Raw genomic sequence first — 25,001 nt, 5'->3', positions numbered from 1 at the left:
ATAGTCCTCCCAGTGGTCTCACTGTGTTTTATAGGTAGTTCCCATATTATTGACTATTAAGTACATGACAACCTGTCCCGCCTTGTGCCTCAGATCTGGGCGCTGCCGTATTGTACTCCTCAGTCTCCACTTTGCTGTAACAGCCCCATTTTCTTGCCCAATAAATAAAATAGGTTTCTGGAAACAGACACTCATCCTCCGCCGTTGTCTGGCTGATGCAATTAGTTTTTTTGAAAGTTTTGTGTCTATCAGCATTTTGTCAACTGTACACTTGCAAAAACAGGGTACAAGTGTAGCATGCCCTTAAATACTTAAGTAAGTATTACTTTCAGACCTCAAAAAGCAGAAACTGCTTACTTGGTGTCCAGTAATTGGTCTATAATCCCAGTGGACTATGGCTTCTTGGATTGTAGGTTACTGAACCAAAAAGTTACGGGAGCAGGCACTGTCCTAATGGGACATTAAGGGATGAATGGGTTCATGTTTCCCGAGCCGCAATGACAGAATGAGTAACTGATATGAAACCTATTTCCAGATTCTTTGGTCGTTATATCACCGGTAAGACTTAAGCAGAGACGACAGGTGAAGTTACAGAGTAACTTTATGGTTCGCACGGATCAGACCCCGGGTCATGCCTAATGATTCCTGAAGATCAATATTCAGATAATATGAGTAAGACTGCGCGTAGGATGTTTTCTGGTACTGTTGTATCGCTTTGATTTATTGATGTTTCATGCTGACTCTTCTTTCTTCCTGCTATGCTTTGACTAAGGATTTGACTTCCACGAGAACATGTGCCTGACATTTGCATGTAGGCAAAGATGTTCCACTCACTGGAAGCCCAGAGTGATTGCTCACGGGACGGCAGGGAAAAGTCCAGAAAGCGCTCAAGAAGAAGTTGCAGGTTCTTACAGTTGCTTAGAACACCAAGCACTTGTGTGTTGTAGTTGTTTGGTTCTTTAGGCTGCTGATGTCATGGTTACCCATATGTACCAGACTGAACACGCTCACCCGCACACATCTCACCTAAGCCTCTTAAATTTTTTGTTTTGTCTGTAAAGATCAGCTTTTCGGGTCAAGGGTTCCAATTTAGGGTGTTTTCTGGATAAACTCGGGATTTAAAAAAAAGTCACTCTTATAGTTTTCAAAGCAGCTTCCTTTTAGTATCTTTTTTTCACACAGAGATTCCGCAAAATTAACCCTTGGAGAAGATCTGGCAATTTAAAAGGAATTCAACATTTAAAAGAAAACCAACCCACAAAAAAGGAATACAAATGCCAGGTTTTAAAGACATTCTCCGTCGGCTTCTGGTGTGTATTCCTGGCTATTTTCCCTGTGCTATTTTGTAGGGATTGTGCTGTGTACGTTCTACAAAGCTAGCTAATTGTTTCGTCACAGGTGTGAAGACTGCTTTTTCTGTGTTTTAGTACTATGTCTTTAAACGAGAAATCCTCTCTCCTCGTCATTTCTCAAAGTGTTTTTGTCCAGCAAACACCTTTTGGAGTGTTTGGTTTTCCACTTGGATTTACCAAATTGTAGACTATTTGTCCGCTCTGAATTTTGGTACATTTTAGGGATGGAACGATAAACCGTTTGTCGTTGAACGGTGATAGCACTTCAGAATATTACCAGACCGTTTCAAAATATAAGTACAGTGGTACCGCACGGTACAGGTTTAAGTGACTCAGCTCGTACCTTGAAAAACTTGTATTGCGAAACAGCGTTAGTCATAAGAATGACTTGAAAATCAGTTTAATCGGTGCAATTTCAACATGTAATATGCCTTTTAGGAAAAAAACTAACTTTTATATAAGACATCATGTATGAAGTAGAATGTAGGACAAACAACTGCAATATTTTTATGAAGTAATGTAATAATCTACAGCATTTATCTTGGAAAGCAGACTTTTATGGTATCTTGTTCGAGCTGCTTCTCTGTTAAAACACACAATAAGTTGCTTCTCCATATTTTCATGTATAAATGTCTGCTGTCTAGATAATATTGTAATATCCTTAGCTTTGCTTCGGTATGTGTCTTTGGCATTGTGTTTTGAATGAATTATTTCTCTAATTCACCGGATATCTTCTGTTTCTTCTTCCAAGCACTGGTTGGAAAAACAAAGTCATGTTGAACTCTAGCTATAAGCTATGGCTAGGGAATAAGACCGGATGTTTGCGAGCGGATCTTATGGGCTTCACTGTGGCATTTGCGACGCCAGCTAGCGCTGTGGGAGGCTCGGAACCCAAATTTTTGCAATCATAACAATTACCCAAGAGACAGCTTGTCTACCGAAAACTTGGGGGAACTTGTATCCTGACATACATCTGTATCGTAATTACGTCCAAGAGGATGTAATCAAGAATTCAAACGTAAGTCATCTTCATTTTAACGTAAAATCCGAATCCAAACACTTATATGTGTCATTGTCTTTAATCCTTGCTATCTCGTCCTCCTTCAGAGGTTATAAAATATCACAGTCGTCTCAAAGGTTTTGTCAGGATTTCTACTCCAGTGTGGCTAATCAGTCATGTTTTTTTTTTATGGAGATCCAAAGGCGAATGTTTCTTTGCATTCCAAAGAGCTATAAAGAACAAGCAGATTGGGGTGGAGGGGGGCAGTCCCAGCTCTTTAGAGGGTCTGGAGCCAAAGGAGGCAAAGGGAGGTCAAAGGACTGTGAGATTGGGTTTTAATAACATGCTGCGTAATGGATGGATGGTGGATGTTCTCAGACGGAGAACAATGCCAGCCCGGTCTTGTAAAACCAGAAAGCCGTGCCTTTTGAAGAAATGTGTGTCGGGGTCTTGAAACACAGGAAGGTCATTTACCTTTGCATATGTTAGATGGACCGGAAGTGTGGAAACTCCCACTCTGTCCAATAAACCAGAACAAAACTGATAAGAGTTACTGTTGTTGTTATCAGCCACAAGGATTCATAGTGGAGCAGTTGACCGTGTTCTCCAATTATTAACCGACATCTGGCCCGGAGATATTTCCTTGTGTTTAATTCTTCAAACAATACCAAGATGCCGCTCATCCACTGCTTTCGCTCCCAATTTGAAGACAGTGGAACTTCTAAGGTCCCACACAATGTTCCTGCTAATAGTCGAGTTGTAATGCTCGTAGGTTAACACTAGCCTTTAGCGCTAACACTGTTTCTTTACGGTCGAGCTGTGACAAATCAATCAATCAATCAATTCCTTTATTGTCATAGTCATAATAACACTTAAGTCATACGAGATTTTGTTTGAGCTTTGTCCAGCGGCATAGAAACTGCATTGAAGTGCAGGTTGACCATAGTTTACAGTTTAGCATTGTTAGGAAGATGGCGAATAGAGGGACGTGGGGGTGGGAACAGTCGGATGTCTGATGGTTGGTACGTTGATGTTGCAGCAATGCAATGTCCAGAGCACAATTATTGAGGTGGTGAAGAGTGAGGTAATAAGATGGTCCGGGGCAGCAAAGGGGCAGGCTGTTCATTTAGCAGTCTCACAGCCTGGGGATACAGACTGTGAGACATTCTGGTGGTCCTGGCGCGAATCGATCCATACCTCCTTCCAGAGGGTAGCAGGTTGAAGAGGCCATGTGCTGGGTGGTATCTGTCCTTCAGGATGTTGTGTACTCTCTTTAGGCAGCGAGTTGTGTACATGGCACTCATCTCTGGGAGTATCGTCCTTGTAATTTTCCCCGCCGCTTTAACCACTCGCTGGAGGGCCTGTTGGTTCGCTTTAGTGCAGCTAGCAAACCACACTAAAAAGCCATAAGTGAGGACACTGCTGATGGCACAGTTGTAAAAGTTTACCATTGATTTCTGCGGAATGTTTGTGCATTTTAGTTTCAGCTAGCTTGGCTACAATTTCAACAAAATATTAAAATGCTGCTCATTGACTTCTGCATGTTAGCAGTCTTTGATGTTTTGCTAGCTACTCTGAACAAAACAAAAGGACAGGATATGGAAATGTTGAGTATCAGTTTCAGCAACAGTCCCATATTTTTGGATGTCTGCCTCAGATTAGTCCCTCATCTAAGTCGCTCACCTTCATTCCTCACTTGACTTTTCTGTGCCTTACTTTTGTTATGCTTATTTTTTCAGGCCGTCTTCCTCGGCCATCTCCTATGTTTGTTCGCCAGGTCTATTTTTACTTGCAAATGTTTCGGTTTCACTGCATCGTTCACATGCCGGCAGTCTTTGTTTTTGCTTGAGTGTTTTTTTCATTTGTATTGTCTTCTTCCTCGTTCTCTTCACGCATTGCCACTGCAAGGGGAACGCCCATGTTATGGAGGGAACTCTTAGTGTGGGTTTTTGTGTTCGTGTGGTAGACAGGTTGTTGTCTTAACAGTAATGTGCATCATTATTCTAAAGACTGTTTGCTTCATACTGCAGTGAATCCACAATCATTTCTTGTAGTCAATTAATGTTAATGTTATTTTATTTACCTAAACATTATTGTATTTATGAAGTTTATTTTATTTCATTCTGATATATTTTACTTGTTATTGGGGGCTGCCGCTATTGATTATTTTAGTAATCGAGTAATCTATCGATAAGTTTGGTCAATTCATCAAGTAATCAGATAAAACTAACTTTATAGCCTCAAAGTGTATTTTCGGTGAAGTAGTTGAAATAAACAATACATGTATTGTTTGCCATAACCTTCATTCTTTTTTCTGAATAAATGCACATTATCAACTTTGAAATTGCAGTTTTAACATGCGTGCATTCACAGAAATTATGAAAAAAAATTACTCCCAGCTGTTTGCCGCCGCACAGATCATGGCACCAACGCACCACCGCTCTCATGTACGCTCTATTGCAAGGGCCGTGCGGAAAGCAAATCTGCATATTTTAAACTCGAGGTCAGGGGTCGGCAACCCAAAATGTTGAAAGAGCCATATTGGACAAACATTTAAAAAAAGCCTTCGATAAGTGATATAATTAAGTCAACACATGATATAAGTGTGTATATTAGCTTTATTAGCCTACTATCAAAATGACTACGTGACACAAATCTTCGTTGACAGAAATGTTGAAATGTAAAATTTATTCTACCCATTTTTACAACGTTGGAGAACATTAGTAAAACGCAGGTTTCTCAGAGGGTGAAATAAGTCATCTAAATTACTGGTTTAGTATGGTCAAAGGTATAGATGTGTGTGTCCAAATTAATGTAAACGGTAGGCTGTCTTCTTCGAATGGATTTATAACAATCTTTGCAAGCTGGGTTACGTTTGCTGTGGTCTATAACGTCACACAAACCACTATCAGAAATGCAGCCAATATTACATACAGATAATATGTCATGAGAAATGCAGATATAAATTAAATACACAGAGGACATAAATAAAGTAGATTAAATGAGCTCAAATAGGCATAATGATGCAATATGTACATAAAGCTAGCCTAAATAGCATGTTAGCATCGTTTAGCTTGCAGTCACGCACTGACCAAATATGCTTGATAAGCACTCCACACAAGTCAAGAACGTCAACAAAGCTCACCTTTGTGCATTCACACACAGCATAAAAAGATTGCTTGACAAAATGAGACAAAGAATGAGTGGCATAAAATATGTCTTTCACTTGCATCCTTGAAGAATGTTATACATGGAAATTAGTAGGACAAAACAGCGCTCTCAGAGAATCATGTTTAATATAAACAGTGGGATTTCTAACAATTAGGGAGGTTTGTGTCATGCTGTCCTCCTACAGAAACCATATTAAAACAAAAATATATTTTTCCCATTTTTTTTTTTTCTATTTTCATACATTTTTGAAAAAGCTCCAGGGAGGCACTAGGGTGGCGTTAAAGGTTCTAGAGCCGCGGGTTGCAGACCCCCGCTCTAGGCACTCCATGCAGTCTGAATTTGATGAATTTTTATTTTTTACACCATTAAACTATTAATCAAAGCAACAGAACATTGATCAGGGTTTTTTTTTTTCGACTCAAATTAATCAATTTAATTAATGTATGCAGCCCAACTTATTAATTTTATATGTATTATGTATTGTAAGTAGTTTTTACTTAGATTAATATTTTTTTATTCTAAAATTTGGGCAAAATAATGTAAAAAACAACAACAACAATCTTAGCCACACTTAAATGCAAAATGTTATTGTTATGATTATGCAGAATCCTAAAAATATTCTTCTTACGATTTGTTCAACCAAACTTAAAATGTCAAAAAATGTTCTTGTTATATCAACGCAGATCGTGTTGTAACAAACTGATTTTAATGAGCAAGTGATCACATCTGCAAGCAAGAATTTTTAACTACAACGTAAAGTCAAGTCAGTCCTGATGGTGTTTCTGGCCGCCGGTCGGGTCAGCGAGCTCCAGTGGCAAACAGGAATGTGAGCCGTGATGCTGGAGGAGGAAGCGCTAGTGAGTTTACAGTCTGATAGTCTCATCATCTCTGCCCTTCCAGGCCCAGTTGGAGATGGACAAATACCTCCCTCAGATCACCAGCTCCCTCTTGAGTCCCGCCATTGACCCCGACGACAAGAAGTACAGGCGGGACAGCGCCTCCGTGGTGGACGAGTATTTCTCCGAGGACAAACACGGCGCTCCGTACAGCCTCAACATCAACCTCATCCTGCCCAGCACCACTCACCTGCGCACGGGCCTCTACCGCCACAACCCCAAGACCCTCGCCCCGCATCAGATCAAAACGGAACCTGGACTGGAGGTGCCCTGCTCCTCCGTCAACTCTGCCACCCTGCAGGCCCTGCCGGACTTCACCTCGGTGTTCAGCGTGGCGCCTGTCGTCAACAACGTTTTCATCAAACCGGACTTGAGCTCTGGTGGAGTCACAATGTCATCCACAGGGTCACAGCCGCAGCAACATTTGGACACAGAGCTTCAAATCGGACCCCAGGCCCCTCAGCCGCAAGTCTACCACATGCCCATCAGCAGTGGTGCTGACCTCACCATGACTTTGTCACACTCTGGACCCTCAGCTTCTAGAACCATGCTGAACCTGGGCAGTGGCGGCTACATGCTGGCCGAGCACCAGCTGGCGCACCAACACACTTACTACCAGGCCTCGACGGCTGCCGCCGCGTCCCATCACACGGGCCCCCACAGCCTGCCACCTTCTCCCCCGAATTCACAGCCGGGAAGTCCTGAGGGTCAAGCGGAGCTACTGAGCCTGGCCTGCCAACCGCCTCCTCCGTACCAGCACCATCTGAGCGGTATCAAAGTGACGGGTTTGTCCCATCACGCCCTGCTGATGACTCACGGCCAGGGCGTCCTAACGGGGCCCAAATACAACAGGCGGAACAACCCGGAACTGGAGAAGAGGAGGATTCATTTCTGTGACTACCCAGGTCTTTATTGACTTTTTCTATCTATCTGTCAATTAACAGCTACCATCTAGCTTCCTAGTGGGCTACCTAGCTTGCATCTATCTAGGTAGCAAACAATGCTCAAACATGTCAATTTAAGCTAACTACCTAGCATCTCTCCATTTACTTGTACTTTGGCAAACTAGCTATCTATTGGTGCATTCCATTTACCTCGGAAGTAGGAAGTCTGATCTGGGAATGACATCACAGCCGAGTTGTGAACATTCCAGTTACGAGGTCGGAAATCAAGATGGCCACATCCGCAAAAGCTATTTTTGCGATTGCCTTATCTGAATAACAACAACTTATGGGAAAATATTCACTCTTTTTGCAACCTTCAAACACAGTGGATGGAGAGGAAACAGTCGATATTGCGAGCGATGTAGAACGTGTATACCACTTAAAATTAATTTTGTTTAAGCTACAGTAACATTACCATATACAAACGTCCAACAATACATCGTATATGGCTGATTTAGTGTGGCAAAAACAAATCAGAAGTGCTAATAACGGACATTATAGAAGTGTATATCATTGTTTACGTCCAGAGCAGCCAACCTTGAAGCCAACTCGGGGGTGGTAAGAATGCTCCGACTTTGAAAGTCGGAAATCCGACCTCGAGGGCCGTTCCAGTTGAAATTCCGACTCGGAACTCGGAAATTCCGACTCCCCAGTACAAATGGGACAATAACTATCTAGCTCGCTACGGTGGCTAGCTATCTATCAAGCTAATTACGTTGCATTTATCTACTCAGTTAGCTACCTGGCATTTACAGATCAAGCAAATAAGCTAGCAGCTATCATTTCGTTTTTGTCTGTTGAATCTTTAGTTGGCTCATTTAAATTCCAAGCAAACCCGAAAAAGGTTGAAACATGTCATAATATTTAGTTAGCATCTAACTATCACACTAACTAGCTAGCATGTATCCTACCTTAGGAGCTTCTTGGTATCTCTAACAACGCAGCTAGCAACCATCTATCCATTTACTAACTATATAAAGCTAGCTAATTAGGTAGCATTTATCTACCCAGTTAGCTACCTAGCATTTACCGATAAAGCTAATTAGCTAGCAGCTATCATTTCGTTTTTGTCTGTCTAATCTTTAGTTGGCTCATTTAAATTCCAAGCAAACCCGAAAAAAAGTTGAAACATATAGCATCCAGTTAGCATCTAACTATCACGCTAACGAGCTAGCATTTATCTTACCATAAGAGCTTCTTGGTATCTCTAACAATGCAGCGAGCAACCATCTATCCATTTTAGGGCTGCAACAACTAATCGATTAAAATCGATTTAAAAAATAGTTGCCGATTAATTTAGTCATCGATTCGTTGGATCTATGCTATGCGCATGCGCAGAGGCTTTATTTTTTTTATTTTTTTTTAATCAAAATTTTTGTTATTTATTTATTTAATTTTTTTTTAAATAAACCTTTATTTATAAACGGCAACATTTACAAATAGCTGAGAAACAATAATCAAAATAAGTGGGGTGCCAGTATGCTGTTTTTTTTTCCAATAAAATACTGGATTGGATAGAAATATTAATCGATTAATCGAAGTAATAATCGACAGATTAATCGATTATCAAATTAATCGTTAGTTGCAGCCCTAATCCATTTACTAACCTATGTAAAGCTAGCTGTTATCTACAGTGTATGTCTCTCAATCCATCAATTTTTTGGATTGCTGTAAAGCTACGGTAGACCACCAAGGGCTAACAATAAAAATATTGTAATAGCATCAAATTGTACGCAGATACCAAACTCCTTATGTCCTTTTTGAGTGGGATTCATCCATTATTCATTGCAAAATGTCAAAACAGTTTAACGTTCTAATGTATTTGTACCATATTGCAGGTGTTTGTTCTTTTAAGTCAGTCGCATTGTTTGTTTTTAACAGCTAAACAAACAAAAACCAACGGGCAAAAATATTGTCTTTCTAGCCAGAGGTATCAAGAACTCAATGTTTCTTGTGTTCACTTCCTGTTAAACCGCAAAATGTGCCCTTATGTGCAAATTAAGAGCGGCAAGTTTATAATTATTTGTGTTTTAGCACACAGGAACACGTTCATCAGGATCGTGGGAGTTGTACTTGCTTCAAACTGCCCTTTTTTCTTTTTGCTTCATGTGGTTTTTTTTTGTGTGTTTTTTTTCGCAGGGTGCATCAAAGTTTACACAAAGAGCTCGCATCTGAAGGCTCATCAGAGGACGCACACAGGTAAAAACATAAAAAGGCGTAACAAAGTACTCCATTTAAGTACTACATTTACAGAGGCCATGACAAGGAAAACAGCATTAGCTTGCGGAAGAATTCCTGTAGTCTTTTCTCCGCCATGCTGGTACATGTTGCTACTTGCCTTCTAAGCTAAAAAAAAAAAAAAATAGAATGGGGGGGGAGGGCTTAAACCAGTTACTCCTGCTTTTTAGTCTTTTCAAAGTAAGGCACGGAGGTTTCGATGTGTTTCCCTTCTTGTAAGGTGAAACCTGCGGCTTCTCGTACCCTCATACCCTTTTTTTCTTTTTTCATTATTGTTATTATTCTGATGGTGCGTATTTGCTCATGTGAGGGACCGAACAGAATCTTTGCTGTCATAAATAAGATAAGGCGGATGGGGTTCTGTGGGAAAGTGCACTTGTTGCGAAAGACCATAAACGACACGGGGCGGACATAAAACAGCAAAGTAAAGCGTGAGTAAAGGCAGCAAGATCAATCGAAAGGGAGTTGGATCAAAACCGCCGAGGCTAACTAAGTCTTTATATCGGTCTCTGGTCCGAGCGTCTGATCAGCAAGTTTCACTTGCAAAACCAAGCCTGTCTCGTCTTGTTTAGCGTTCGGTTGATGATGATGACTCATGAGTGGAGTATGTCGACCGGTGAGGCAGCTGCACTTAACTAAACAAAATGTCAATAGACAAATTAAGCAAAAGACTGAACTAACCTGACTTGACTTTTGGGGCGTCCGGTTCTTGGCTACTACGTCCGCTGGCTATTTGTCTGTTTGCCAACATAATGCTGAGCAAATATTGCACACTTTGCCTCTACTCGACTCCCATAAAATATAGGCAGTCATAGATAACTGACTAAATATATTGATGTGGCGCACCTCAAGGCTCTATCCTGGATCGCCCTTTTTTTTGTCATATATCGGTAACAGTTTCTTCTCTGATACTTGCTTCCTGGTTGATAAAAATCCGATATCTGCCAAGGCGGACAGAACAGAATCGCCCTGTCAATGTCGCAGCGACATATACATACCCAGCTACTCAAACTATCTGTGAAAAAAACATGTTTTTACTCAAAACTACAGACCATTAAATATCTTAAAGCTACATTAAACTAGGAAAAATGTGTAATAACAAGTAGTTATCACAAGGAAAAGACTTAAATCCCCCCCAAAAAACTAAATGGTCGACTACCTGTGAGTTTTGCCATACAGAAACCTGCTGTTATTTGTACCGGATTTCGTGTCAATTAGATGCACTAGTGGTAGTTGCTAACAATTTATAATGTTATGTATATGTATACACATTTATTTGTGTGTGTATATATGTATATGTGTGTATATACGTATGTGTATGTACTATATATGTGTGTATATATATATGTATATGTGCATGTATATATGTAAATGTGTAAACATATGTATATGTGTGTCTATATGTTTATGTATGTATATGTGTGTATATATGTGTGTGTGTGTTTCTGTGCATATGTGTGTATATAAATGTGTATACTGTATATCTATGTTTATATATATATATATATATATATATATATATATATGTATGTGTGTATATGTACAGTATGTATGTATATATAGTATATGTGTGTGTATATATCTGTGTGTGTGTATATATGTATGAATATGTGTGTGTATATGTTTAGAAGTATATATGTATATACATATGTGTGTTTATATCTATATGTGTGTGTGTATATATGTATGTATATATATATATGTGTACGTGAATATATATGTATATACATATGTGTGTGTGTGTATCTATATGTGTGTGTGTATATATATACGTATATATATATATATATATATATATATATATATATATATATATATATATATATATATATATATATATATATATATATATATATATATATATATATATATATATATATATATATATATATATATATATATATATGTGTGTGTGTGTACGTGGATATATATGTATATATTGTGAATGTAGCTACATTTTGTTTTTGTCTTAACTTTTGGAACCGTAATATTTATTTTATTTATTGTACTATTATGATACATTAGATTCTCAAAGTTACTACTTGAGTTTAAATGCACTTTGGGCAGATGAGGATTGTTTTGAAGTGATCAGTAACTGTAAAATGATGTTCCATAAGCGCTAAATCGGAATTGGACACTGCAGCGCTACAAAGAATAGGCACTCCACCAAGAACACAACCAATAATTCATTATTTTCTATATCATTTCTAATCCACAGTGTGACTTATAGGAAATAAATTCCAACAATCCTAAATGCTTTGTTTGTATTAAGAATATATTGAAGCGACAACCCTGAAAGCTTCCATAAAACGACTTCACATTCAAATACACAACAAACACGATCCTGAACATCCTCTTAAAGGGGAACATTATCACAATTTCAGAAGGGTTAAAACCATTAAAAATCAGTTCCCTGTGGCTTATTTTATTTTTCGAAGTTTTTTAAAAATTTTACCCATCACGCAATATCCCTAAAAAAAGCTTCAAAGTGCCTGATTTTAACCATCGTTATATACACCCGTCCATTTTCCTGTGACGTCACATAGTGATGCCGATACAAACAAATATGGCGGCTAGAACCGCAATGTATAGCGACATTAGCTCGGATTCAGACTCGGATTTCAGCGGCTTAAGCGATTCAACAGATTACGCATGTATTGAAACGGATGATTGTAGTGTGGAGGCAGGTAGCGAAAACGAAATTGAAGAAGAAACTGAAGCTATTGAGCCATATCGGTTTGAACCGTATGCAAGCAAAACCGTCGAAAACGACGCGACAGCCAGCGACACGGGAGAAAGCGAGGACAAATTCGGCGATCGCCTTCTAACCAACGATTGGTATGTGTTTGTTTGGCATTAAAGGAAACTAACAACTATGAACTAGGTTTACAGCATATGAAATACATTTGGCAACAACATGCACTTTGAGAGTGCCCAGTTTTCATCAATTAATATATTCTGTAGACATACACTCATCCGCTCTCTTTTCCTGGGGGTCTGGCGGCAGATTTCTTTGACTTTATCGTTGGAAATGCATCTGCTTTGAGTGTCGCAGGATATCCACACATTCTTGCCATCTCTGTCGTAGCATAGCTTTCGTCGGTAAAGTGTGCGGAACAAACGTCCAATTTCTTGCCACTTCCGCATCTTTGGGCCACTGGTGCAACTTGAATCCGTCCCTGTTCGTGTTGTTACACCCTCCGACAACACACCGACGAGGCATGATGTCTCCATGATGTGACGTCACATCACTCCGAGAGCGAATAATAGAAAGGCGTTTAATTCGCCAAAATTCACCCATTTCGAGTTCGGAAATTGGTTAAAAAAATATATGGTCTTTTTTCTGCAACATCAAGGTATATATTGACGCTTACATAGGTCTGGTGATAATGTTCCCCTTTAAGATGCTCCAGTTTTCAAATCAATTTTCTCCAGCAGCCCGTTTAGGCGGCAATCAAAATGCACTGTGCCGCTGATGTATTTCCCAACAAAACACTGTGAAACATGCATGTACGTGTGCTCTTAGACACTTGTGTTATCATAACAATCAACCCCTCCCTCGTGTGAAAAGGCAACCTTGACCGTGGCCTGGCTCGTATGTTTGGACCCCCGTGTCCCGAGTCCCTCTTTTAACAAACATTAGGTGAGCTGATAACGCGTCAAGAGTCCCACAAAGACTTTATGGGCGTCCTGGAGAGCCCGTGAGTGTTTGCTCTTTGCCTCTGTAAAAAGCCTTGACAGGTGCTTGTAAAAGCCTATTATTGTCCGGCACGATAGAAGAAAAGGTGTATCGTCATGTAAGCAGGAGTGCAGGAACACAAATGAACCGAAATGCACAAATGTGGTTTACAACCCATTCTATGGTCAAACTGTCGCCGTCGTAAAATCTTTATTAACTGTTCAAGATCATTTTTTTAAGGGGCATGTGTTATTCTACGGTGGCTTCCAAAGGACAATCGAGCAAAAAGAATGAAAAGCACACAAGAGACAAAAAGCGCTTTGTGTGTGTGAGTGATGGATGCACTTTTGCACCGTTTTGTTGTTGTGTTTGCACGGGCTGAGACTGCTGCACGACTCTTTTAGAACCTACTTATACGTGCATACATGCTACTTTAGTGTGTATTGAGTGTGTGTGCTTGGGGTTTCTAATTCGCCAGCTGCTCAAACAGCACTTGCATTGCATTTCAAAGGCAATTTGGACGGGTAATTGTTCATTTGTATTCATAAACGTGGTCAACTAGCCCTGTAAGTAGCGACAAAATGCAGGTTAACGCTTGGCGGAAAAAAAAAAAATCCTGAATAATTACTTTTTAGTGAGTTTTTTTTATAATTGAAATAATTAGTGTATATGTATGTATGTATATATATATTTATGTATATGTATGTGTGTGTGTGTATATATATATATATATATGTATCTGTTTATATTTTATTTTTGATTATTATTATTACTAATATAATATTATTATAATTTTTATTATTTTTTCTTTGTTTATTTAATCGATGTATTTGTAGATATTACTTTAGTTTCTTTCTTTTTTGGGGGGGAGGTGGGTGGGATATAAACAGAAATATTTTGACATTTAGGGCAGACAATAGATATATGATTTATGTGAATATGATGTAATGGATAGTAATGTCTGATGCTGGATGTCAATAAAAATAAAATGAAAAAAAAAAGAAATAATTACAGCAAAATATTTATAAAAACTATACATTTTGTTAGACTAATGCTATATAAAACCATACGCAAAAACCTTAGTCTATTCAAATAACTGCTTGCATATATGCTAACTGGCCACAAACATGTTCAGTCCTTCGACTTTAGAGCCTGCCAATATGCTAACTACACCAAAATAGTATGTGTTTATTCAATTAACAGCTGGCTGACCTGCTAACTCTCTAAATGTGACCAGTGTTTGAAATAACAGTTTGCACAGATGCTAACTCCCTGCAAATTAGATCAATAAAGCCAAATACCAGTTTGCATTGATGCAAACCTCCCAAAATATGATTAGTAGAGATGTCCGATAATATCGGCCGATAAATGCGTTAAAATGTAATATCGGAAATTATCGGTATCGTTTTTTTAATTATTGGTATGGGGGTTTTTTTGTTTTGTTTTTTGTTTTTCATTAAATCAACATAAAAAACACAAGATACACTTACAATTAGTGCACCAACCCAAAAAACCTCCCTCCCCCATTCACACTCATTCACACAAAAGGGTTGTTTCTTTCTGTTATTAATATTCTGGTTCCTCCATTATATATCAATATATATCAATACAGTCTACAAGGGATACAGTCCGTAAGCACACATGATTGTGCGTGCTGCTGGTCCACTAATAGTACTAACCTTTAACAGTTAATTTTACTCATTTTCATTCATTACTAGTTTCTATGTAACTGTTTTTGTATTGTTTTACTTTCTTTTTTATTCAAGAAAATGTTTTTAATTTATTTATCTTATTTTATAATTTTTTTTAAAAAGTACCTTATCTTCACCATACCTGGTTGTCCAAATTAGGCATAATAATGTGTTAATTCCACGACTGTATATATCGGTTGATATCGGTATCGGTAATTAAAGACTTGGACAATATCGGATATCGGCAAAAAACCATTATCGGACATCCCTAGTGATTAGTATATCTAAATAACCACTCTCAAACATGCTAACTACCCAGCCGTTTGAGCAATATAGCCAAATAACAGTTTGCAAAGATGCTAACTTACTAAAATGTGATCAGTATATCTAAATACAATCAAAAAAACATGCTTACTACCCACACATTTGGTCAAAATAGCCAAATAACAGTTTGCAAACATGCTAGCTTCCCAAAATGTGATCAGTATATCGAAATAACAGCTTGCAAACGTACTAACTACCCACAACCCATTTTTAGTCAATCCAATTTAGAGCTTGCCAACATGCTAACTACACCAACATAGTATTATTTTTATCCAAATGACAGCTAGGTGACCTAACCCCCAAATTGTGACCAGTCGATCTAAATAACAGTTTGCAAATATGCTAACTACCCGCAACATTTTCAGTCCTTCCAATTTAGAGCCTGCCAACATGCTGCCTACATCAAAATAATATATTTGTATCCAAATCAGAGCAAGCTTAACATGCTAACTCTCTAAGGCCCCGTTTACACTAAACCAGATAAGGTTATCCAGGGTAACTCACACCTAACCTTATCCGTGTCCACACACAACAATGCCACCGTTTAAGACCCCCGCCCCCCTCCGCCCGCCGGCGCAACGCGACCTAGTACGCATGCGCGGAAAAAAATATTTAAAAAAAAATCCACCTGAGCGATGACTTTACTTCACTGTGAAGTTATTTAAAAGAGCTATATTGTAAATAGTTTGCTGTGCATTTTACATTTGTTTGCAAGTTTTTAAATTCAAATGTATCTCCTTTGAACAATATCCAGTGTTGTGGTATTTCAATGAACTAGAATCCAGTGTGCTGTGGGGCCCTGTTGTAGTGAATCACACCTGAGCCATCATCCATCCATTTTCTACCGCTTGTCCCTTTTTGGGGTCGCGGGGGGTGCTGGAGCCTATCCATCATACATGAATCAAATCTTTAATCGACATGAGAAAGTAGACAATGCGATAAAGAACATTTTACAACAATTAATCTAGACAGAAAATACCCAAAGCATTGTTGTTGTGGGGTATTCTTTCGTGAGATATGGCGTCAGGGGATCAGCTGGGTCACCCAAAAGAAAAAAAGGGACCGGATCTTCATCTTCCAGCGGTTGTTTGGGTCACGAGGGGATGGTTCCATCTTTCAGCTGCGCGTTAATGGCGGAGTTAGCGAAGATGCGGGCATCACGAACTCTGCCTGGCCATTTCACAGTCACATCCATAAAGCAATATTTGTAGCCACACACTGCCTGCATCACATCCACGGGAGGAAGGGACTAAGTTTTTTGGTAATTAGAATCACAGCTGACCCGGACATTTGAAAGTTCTCTTGCCGTCTGAGAAGTGTTGTATCTCAAATAGCTGCAATCGCCAGTTGCCTTCTCTTAAGGTGTTCATTTGTGATTTCCAAAAGCGCCTTTACATGTAGAAGAAGGAGAAACACGGGCATGTCTGGATGATCCGCCTCCATCTTTGTTATGAAGCTGACTATGGCGCGTTCTTTCTGATGTCTCTTCCTGTCTTTCTGGCGTCACTTCCTGTGTGGGCGGGAACTCACTTTCTAAACGATCAAAGCTAAGTGCCGGAGATTCAAGAAATACCGTATTTTCCGCACCATAAGGCGCCCTGGGTTATAAGCCGCGCCTTCAATGAACGGCATATTTCAAAACTTTGTCCACCTATAAGCCGCCCCGTGTTGTAAGCCGCATCTAACTGCGCTAAAGGAATGTCAAAAAAACAGTCAGATAGGTCAGTCAAACTTTAATAATATATTAAAAACCAGCGTTCTAACAACTCTGTTCACTCCCAAAATGTACGCAAATGTGCAATCACAAACATACGTATATCAACATGGACAGAGCTGCGTGAAAAAAGCCACCCGGCCTCTTCGCGTAAACTTAAACTTACCTTACCCACTCGCTCATCTTTTCTTCATCCATCCCTTCGAGTTAGCTTTTATGATGACGCCGGCTGGAAAGGTCTCTTTTGGCAAGGTCTTCCTTTTGAATATCACCATGGGTGGAAGTTTCTGGCCATTAGCATGGCAAGCTAGAACCACAGTGAAGGATGACTTCTCATTCCCTGTGGTGCGAATATTCACCGTACGTGCTCCCGTTGTATCCACAGTGCGGTTCACAGGAATATCAGTTGCTGTGAAATAGTAATCCGTGTGCGGATGGAGAGATTGCGTCTTTTCATGAACCGGATCCTTGTCGCTTAGTAGGAGCCATTTTGTGGTCTTTACAGATGTAAACACACAAAGGAAATGAAACGTACGGTGATATCCGCGCGCTTTTTCTTCTTCTACGCGGGCGGGTGGTTGCTTACAGTAGAAGAAGAAGCGCTTCCTGTTCTATGGGGGCGGGTGCTTACCTTGGCGGTTGCTTGCGTAGAAGAAGAAGCGCTTCCTGTTCTACCGGGAAAAAAGATGGCGGCTGTTTACCGAAGTTGCGAGACCGAAACTTTATGAAAATGAATCTTAATATTTATCCATATATAAAGCGCACCGGGTTATAAGGCGCACTGTCAGCTTTTGAGAAAATTTGTGGTTTTTAGGTGCGCCTTATAGTGCGGAAAATACGGTACACGGCTGAATTACCCGTGTAAAAATGTGTCCGAGGAGGGGGACCTTAAACGGTTGTTTAGTGTGGCTGAAACGAGGCTTAGGCTAAATAATTATTTGTTTAAGGGGTTAAACGACTTAGTGTAGACATGGCCTAAATGTCACCAGTCTATCTAAATAACAGCTTTCAAACGTGCTAACTACACACACATTTGATCAATACAGTCAAATTTGCAAAGATACTAACCTCCCAAAATGTGATCAGTATATGTAAATAACAGCTCTGAAACATGTTAACTACTCACCAATTTCTTCAGTAGAGCCAAATAATATTTTGCAAAGATGCTAACTGCCCACAATGTGATCAGTAAATCCAAATAAAACTATGCACAAATTTGAGCAAAATAGCCAAATAACAGGTTGCAAAGATGCTAGCCTCCCAAAATGAGATTGGTATAGCTAAATAACAGCTATCAAGAGTGCTAACAACACACTAATTTGATCAATATAGCAAAGATGCTAGCCTACCAAATTGGAATCAGTACAATAGCAAAATAACAGCTCTCAAACGCGCTAATTACCCACACATTTGATCAATATAGTCAAATAAGTTTGCAAGGATACTAACCTCCCAAAATGTGATCAGTATATCTAAATAACAGCTCTGAAACATGCTAACTACTCACCAGAGTCTTCACTATAGCTAAATAACATTTTGTGAAGATGCTAACTGCCCAAAATGTGATCAATATATCCAAATAAAAGCTAAAAAAAAACATAACTATGCACAATTTTGATCAAATTAGCCAAATAACAGGTTGTAAAGATGCTAGCCTGCCAAAATGTGATCAGTATAGCTAAATAACAGCTCTGAAATGTGCTAACTACCCACAAATTTGATCAAAATAGCTAAACAGTTTGCAAAGATACTAACTTTCCAAAATGTGATCGGTATATCTAAATAAAAGCTAGAAAGCATGTTAACTACCCACAAATGTTATCCAAATAGCCAAATACTGTAACAGTTTGCAATGACGCTAACCTCCTAAAATCTGCTCAGTATATCGAAATAACAACTCACAAACATAATTGCTACCCACAAACATTTTCAGTACAACCAAATTAGAGCTTGCCAAAATGTGAACTACACCAAAATAGTATACTTTTTTCATTTAGGTGACTTGCTAACCCTGAAAATGTGACCAGTATGTCCAAATAACCGCTTGCAAAGATGCTAACCTTGGAAAATGTGACCAGTATGTCCAAATAACCGCTTGCAAAGATGCTAACCTTGGAAAATGTGACCAGTATGTCCAAATAACCGCTTGCTAAGATGCTAACTTTGGAAAATGTGACCAGTATGTCCAAACAACCGCTTGCTAAGATGCTAACCTTGGAAAATGTGACTAGTATGTCCAAATAACCGCTTGCTAAGATGCTAACCTTGGAAAATGTGACTAGTATGTCCAAATAACCGCTTGTTAAGATGCTAACCTTGGAATATGTGACCAGTATGTCCAAATAACCGCTTGCTAAGATGTTAACCTTGGAATATGTGACCAGTATGTCCAAATAACCGCTTGCTAAGATGCTAACCTTGGAAAATGTGACCAGTATGTCCAAATAACCGCTTACAAAGATGCTAACCTTGGAAAATGTGACCAGTATGTCCAAATAACCGCTTGCTAAGATGCTAACCTTGGGAAATGTGACCAGTATGTCCAAATAACCGCTTGCAAAGATGCTAACCTTGGAAAATGTGACCAGTATGTTCAAATAACCGCTTGCTAAGATGCTAACTTTGGAAAATGTGACCAGTATGTCCAAATAACCGCTTGCTAAGATGCTAACTTTGGAAAATGTGACCATTATGTCCAAATTACCGCTTGCTAAGATGCTAACCTTGGAAAATGTGACTAGTATGTCCAAATAACCGCTTACAAAGATGCTAACCTTGGAAAATGTGACCAGTATGTCCAAATAACTGCTTGCAAAGATGTTAACCTTGGAAAATGTGACTAGTATGTCCAAATAACCGCTTGCTAAGATGCTAACCTTGGAAAATGTGACTAGTATGTCCAAATAACCGCTTGCAAAGATGCTAACCTTGGAAAATGTGACTAGTATGTCCAAATAACCGCTTGTTAAGATGCTAACCTTGGAATATGTGACCAGTATGTCCAAATAACCGCCTGCAAAGATGCTAACTTTGGAAAATTTGACCATTATGTCCAAATAACCGCTTGCTAAGATGCTAACCTTGGAAAGTGTGACTAGTATGTCCAAATAACCGCTTGCTAAGATGCTAACCTTGGAAAATGTGACTAGTATGTCCAAATAACCGCATGTTAAGATGCTAACCTTGGAAAATGTGACTAGTATGTCCAAATAACCGCTTGTTAAGATGCTAACCTTGGAATATGTGACCAGTATGTCCAAATAATCGCTTGCTAAGATGCTAACTTTGGAAAATGTGACCAGTATGTCCAAATAACCGCTTGCTAAGATGCTAACCTTGGAAAATGTGACTAGTATGTCCAAATAACCGCTTGTTAAGATGCTAACCTTGGAATATGTGACCAGTATGTCCAAATAATCGCTTGCTAAGATGCTAACTTTGGAAAATGTGACCAGTATGTCCAAATAACCGCTTGCTAAGATGCTAACCTTGGAAAATGTGACTAGTATGTCCAAATAACCGCTTGTTAAGATGCTAACCTTGGAATATGTGACCAGTATGTCCAAATAATCGCTTGCTAAGATGCTAACTTTGGAAAATGTGACCAGTATGTCCAAATAACCGCTTGCTAAGATGCTAACCTTGGAAAATGTGACTAGTATGTCCAAATAACCGCTTGTTAAGATGCTAACCTTGGAAAATGTGACTAGTATGTCCAAATAACCGCTTGTTAAGATGCTAACCTTGGAATATGTGACCAGTATGTCCAAATAACCGCTTGCTAAGATGCTAACCTTGGAAAATGTGACCAGTATGTCCAAATAACCGCTTACAAAGATGCTAACCTTGGAAAATGTGACCAGTATGTCCAAATAACCGCTTGCTAAGATGCTAACCTTGGAAAATGTGACTAGTATGTCCAAATAACCGCTTGCTAAGATGCTAACCTTGGAAAATGTGACTAGTATGTCCAAATAACCGCTTGTTAAAATGCTAACCTTGGAATATGTGACCAGTATGTCCAAATTACCGCTTGCTAAGATGCTAACCTTGGAAAATGTGACTAGTATGTCCAAATAACTGCTTGTTAAGATGCTAACCTTGGAAAATGTGACCAGTATGTCCAAATAACCGCTTGTTAAGATGCTAACCTTGGAAAATGTGACTAGTATGTCCAAATAACCGCTTGTTAAGATGCTAACCTTGGAATATGTGACCAGTATGTCCAAATAACCGCTTGCTAAGATGCTAACCTTGGAAAATGTGACTAGTATGTCCAAATAACCGCTTGCTAAGATGCTAACTTTGGAAAATTTGACCAGTATGTCCAAATAACCGCTTACTAAGATGCTAACCTTGGAAAATGTGACTAGTATGTCCAAATAACCGCTTGCTAAGATGCTAACCTTGGAAAATGTGACTAGTATGTCCAAATAACCGCTTGCTAAAATGCTAACCTTGGAATATGTGACCAGTATGTCCAAATAATTGCTTGCTAAGATGCTAACCTTGGAAAATGTGACCAGTATGTCCAAATAACCGCTTGCTAAGATGCTAACCTTGGAAAATGTGACCAGTATGTCCAAATAACCGCTTGCAAAGATGCTAACCTTGGAAAATGTGACCAGTATGTCCAAATAACCGCTTACAAAGATGCTAACCTTGGAAAATGTGACCAGTATGTCCACATAACCGCTTGCTAAGATGCTAACTTTGGAAAATGTGACCAGTATGTCCAAATAACTGCTTGCAAAGATGCTAACCTTGGAAAATGTGACCAGTATGTCCAAATAACCGCTTGCTAAGATGCTAACCTTGGAATATGTGACCAGTATGTCCAAATAACCGCTTGCTAAGATGCTAACCTTGGAAAATGTGACCAGTATGTCCAAATAACCGCTTACAAAGATGCTAACCTTGGAAAATGTGACCAGTATGTCCAAATAACCGCTTGCTAAGATGCTAACCTTGGGAAATGTGACCAGTATGTCCAAATAACCGCTTGCTAAGATGCTAACTTTGGAAAATGTGACCAGTATGTCCAAATAACCGCTTGCTAAGATGCTAACTTTGGAAAATGTGACCATTATGTCCAAATTACCGCTTGCTAAGATGCTAACCTTGGAAAATGTGACTAGTATGTCCAAATAACCGCTTACAAAGATGCTAACCTTGGAAAATGTGACCAGTATGTCCAAATAACCGCTTGCAAAGATGCTAACCTTGGAAAATGTGACCAGTATGTCCAAATAACCGCTTGCAAAGATGCTAACCTTGGAAAATGTGACCAGTATGTCCAAATAACCGCTTGCTAAGATGCTAACTTTGGAAAATGTGACCAGTATGTCCAAACAACCGCTTGCTAAGATGCTAACCTTGGAAAATGTGACTAGTATGTCCAAATAACCGCTTGTTAAGATGCTAACCTTGGAATATGTGACCAGTATGTCCAAATAACCGCTTGCTAAGATGCTAACCTTGGAAAATGTGACTAGTATGTCCAAATAACCGCTTGCTAAGATGCTAACCTTGGAAAATGTGACCAGTATGTCCAAATAACCGCTTGTTAAGATGCTAACCTTGGAATATGTGACCAGTATGTCCAAATAACCGCTTGCTAAGATGCTAACCTTGGAAAATGTGACCAGTATGTCCAAATAACCGCTTGCTAAGATGCTAACCTTGGAAAATGTGACCACTATGTCCAAATGTCAGTCAATCTGCTTGAAAGTAACTGAACGCAAACATACTAACTACCAAAATGTGATCAGTTTTTCTAAATACAATTTAAAAAAAAAAAGGACTTATATTAAATACTTCAAACGACAAACGTTTTTGTGTGATAAATACTAAAGATATACTTGTTTCGGGCTTTTTGGTGGAATGCTGTTGACCAGGAGGTGAAGCACATGATTTGAGTGTACGCATTAAAAACGAATAAAGAGAGAACACAAGGACAAAAATGTAAAAGGTGAAGCATAATGAGATGTGTTAAATCTAACAAGACATGTAGTCAACCCCACCCAAACATTGACATTTCACCAGCGTGCGGCTGCCAAAGCGTGAGCTAATCATCAACATCGAGTTTAGAAAAAAATCAGATGAATGTGCTCCTATGCACACAAACAATAAGAAACACAAAGATTGTAGACAAGGAAGTAAATCGCTTGTGGAAAACTCAGTCAAACTGAAAAAGCGAGATAAGGAAGTCAAGTTAGCCATTAGGTGTTAGCATCGGAAAACCCGCCGGAATTGTTTGCGTTTAATCTTTGAGGATTTCTCCTTCTATCAGCAAGCGTTTTTTCGGCCGTTTGGGGCATCAAGTGCTCATTAGCAACGTTAGCGCTGATTAGATAGCGACGGCTATTGGCCATCAATCACGACGTGGCGGTCGTTAGCTGCTCCGAGGGGTCCAAAGAGCGGGTGACAATAAACAGCCAGGCCGTGTTTGATTGAGTCAACGGGAGGTTTTCATCTTAAAACGTTTTTTTTCTTTTCGGTCCTTTGTGAACTTTATCCTGTTTCTAGCCAACAGCTCTCTGAGTGTGTGCAAACGTCTGCGTGTACATAAAAGGACCACAGGTGTGTTTGGTTTTGCGGTATAGGCGCGCGGTCGGGGTCAAAAGCTCAGATTATTATCCTGGAGGGCACGGAAATACGCTGGTGAAATACGACGCACAATGAACAAACAACTCTTGGCTGTTAATACGTTTCGAAACATGCTGCTAGCTAAAAGCCAGCGTTTGTCTTTGGAGGAAGGTATGACCATTAATTAGCTCATGTTGCAATTAGTGGTTTAACTAGACTGACCATACGTACTCTTTTGCGGGGCTGTCCGGGCGGAGTTTCTTAAATGCCTCAAATGTCCGGCATTTTGAGTTAGGGTTGCGTGTATTTTCAATGTACGTTCAGGGTTAAGAAGGGGTTGAAAACAAAACAAATTGTGAAGGTGTGCTCACGCAGCAGCATTCGTGAGGGAGGAGCAGAGGCAGAGAGAGCGAGAGAGTTATGATAAACACGCATGCGTCGCCAGGCTCTGCTTTTTATCGATAGATTTATCAGATTAAATTTTGTATTATCCATAGCAGGGGTGTCGAAAGTGTGCCCCGGAGGCCATTTGCGGCCCACAGCTAATGTTTTAAAGGCCCACGGCACATTCTTTTTTCTTTTCTTTTTTTTTTTCAGTTCAGTTTGTTTATTTCGAACATGCATACGATACAATGTAATGCATCACACATTTCCAGTTGTTTCATTACAGCACGTCCGAAAAGGAGTTGGAAGAAGCAGAGCTTATTTATCCTACCCCTTTTCATACCATAGCAATTTTTTCCCATTTCCTTGTTCTCTGTAACAGAACAGTGAACAAAATGATATACCATAGTAAGCAAACAATTATTATAATCTATGTCTCAATTAAAAATAAAAAAGGGTTCAAGATGTTCCATCATTATTCTTATGTGTAGTTTGTGAACACTTGGTAGCTTCTTAAACTGAATCATATTGGTGTAATGACGGTGAAGTATATAGCAGGAAATCAACTGCAAGAGATCACATTAGTTTGTGTTATTTGAAGTTATGTTATGTTTGCCGTGCCTAAATAAATTCTAAAAATACTATTAAAATAAACAAAACCATAACAAAAGTGAAATAAAAAAGCTTAAAGGTTAAATGTAAGTTAGAAAAAGTTGCAATGTTGACTAATAAAACAAAGCTGTTTTTTTTTGTTTTTTTTCAAACTGTCATTGCTCAAAACATAATATTGAATCAAAATCAATGTTATTATGAATTATTGACCTATCCAAGGTTCCGATTACTGTATTTTTCAGACTATTAGTCGCAGTTTTTTTCATAGTTTGCCAAGGGGTGCGACTTATACTCAGGAGCGACTTATGTGTGAAATTATTAACACATTACCGTAAAATATCAAATAATATTATTTAGCTCATTCACGTAAGAGACTAGACGAATAACATTTCATGGGATTTAGCGATT

At 39.2% G+C, this 25,001-nt stretch overlaps 2 protein-coding genes across 7 annotated transcripts in view; both read left to right on the top strand.

The window, feature by feature from the left end:
- clip2 (CAP-GLY domain containing linker protein 2) overlaps positions 1-25,001 on the top strand; it is a 309,205-nt gene that overhangs the window by 19,058 nt on the left and 265,146 nt on the right. The gene's annotated exons all lie outside the window — the stretch shown is intronic.
- klf5l (Kruppel like factor 5 like) overlaps positions 1-25,001 on the top strand; it is a 35,586-nt gene that overhangs the window by 3,652 nt on the left and 6,933 nt on the right. For all 6 annotated transcript variants that reach the window (XM_061962713.2, XM_061962714.2, XM_072913778.1 and 3 more), the window contains 2 exons: positions 6,424-7,324; positions 9,503-9,562. In XM_061962713.2, the coding sequence (XP_061818697.2) occupies positions 6,424-7,324; positions 9,503-9,562 (961 nt within the window). The remainder of the gene's footprint in view (positions 1-6,423; positions 7,325-9,502; positions 9,563-25,001) is intronic.

This window comes from Nerophis lumbriciformis, linkage group LG09 (genome assembly GCF_033978685.3).
Source record: "Nerophis lumbriciformis linkage group LG09, RoL_Nlum_v2.1, whole genome shotgun sequence".
NCBI classification, from domain to species: domain Eukaryota; kingdom Metazoa; phylum Chordata; class Actinopteri; order Syngnathiformes; family Syngnathidae; genus Nerophis; species Nerophis lumbriciformis.
The sequence above is the reverse complement of the archived record's forward strand: the minus strand, read 5'-3'. Positions and strand labels throughout refer to the sequence as shown.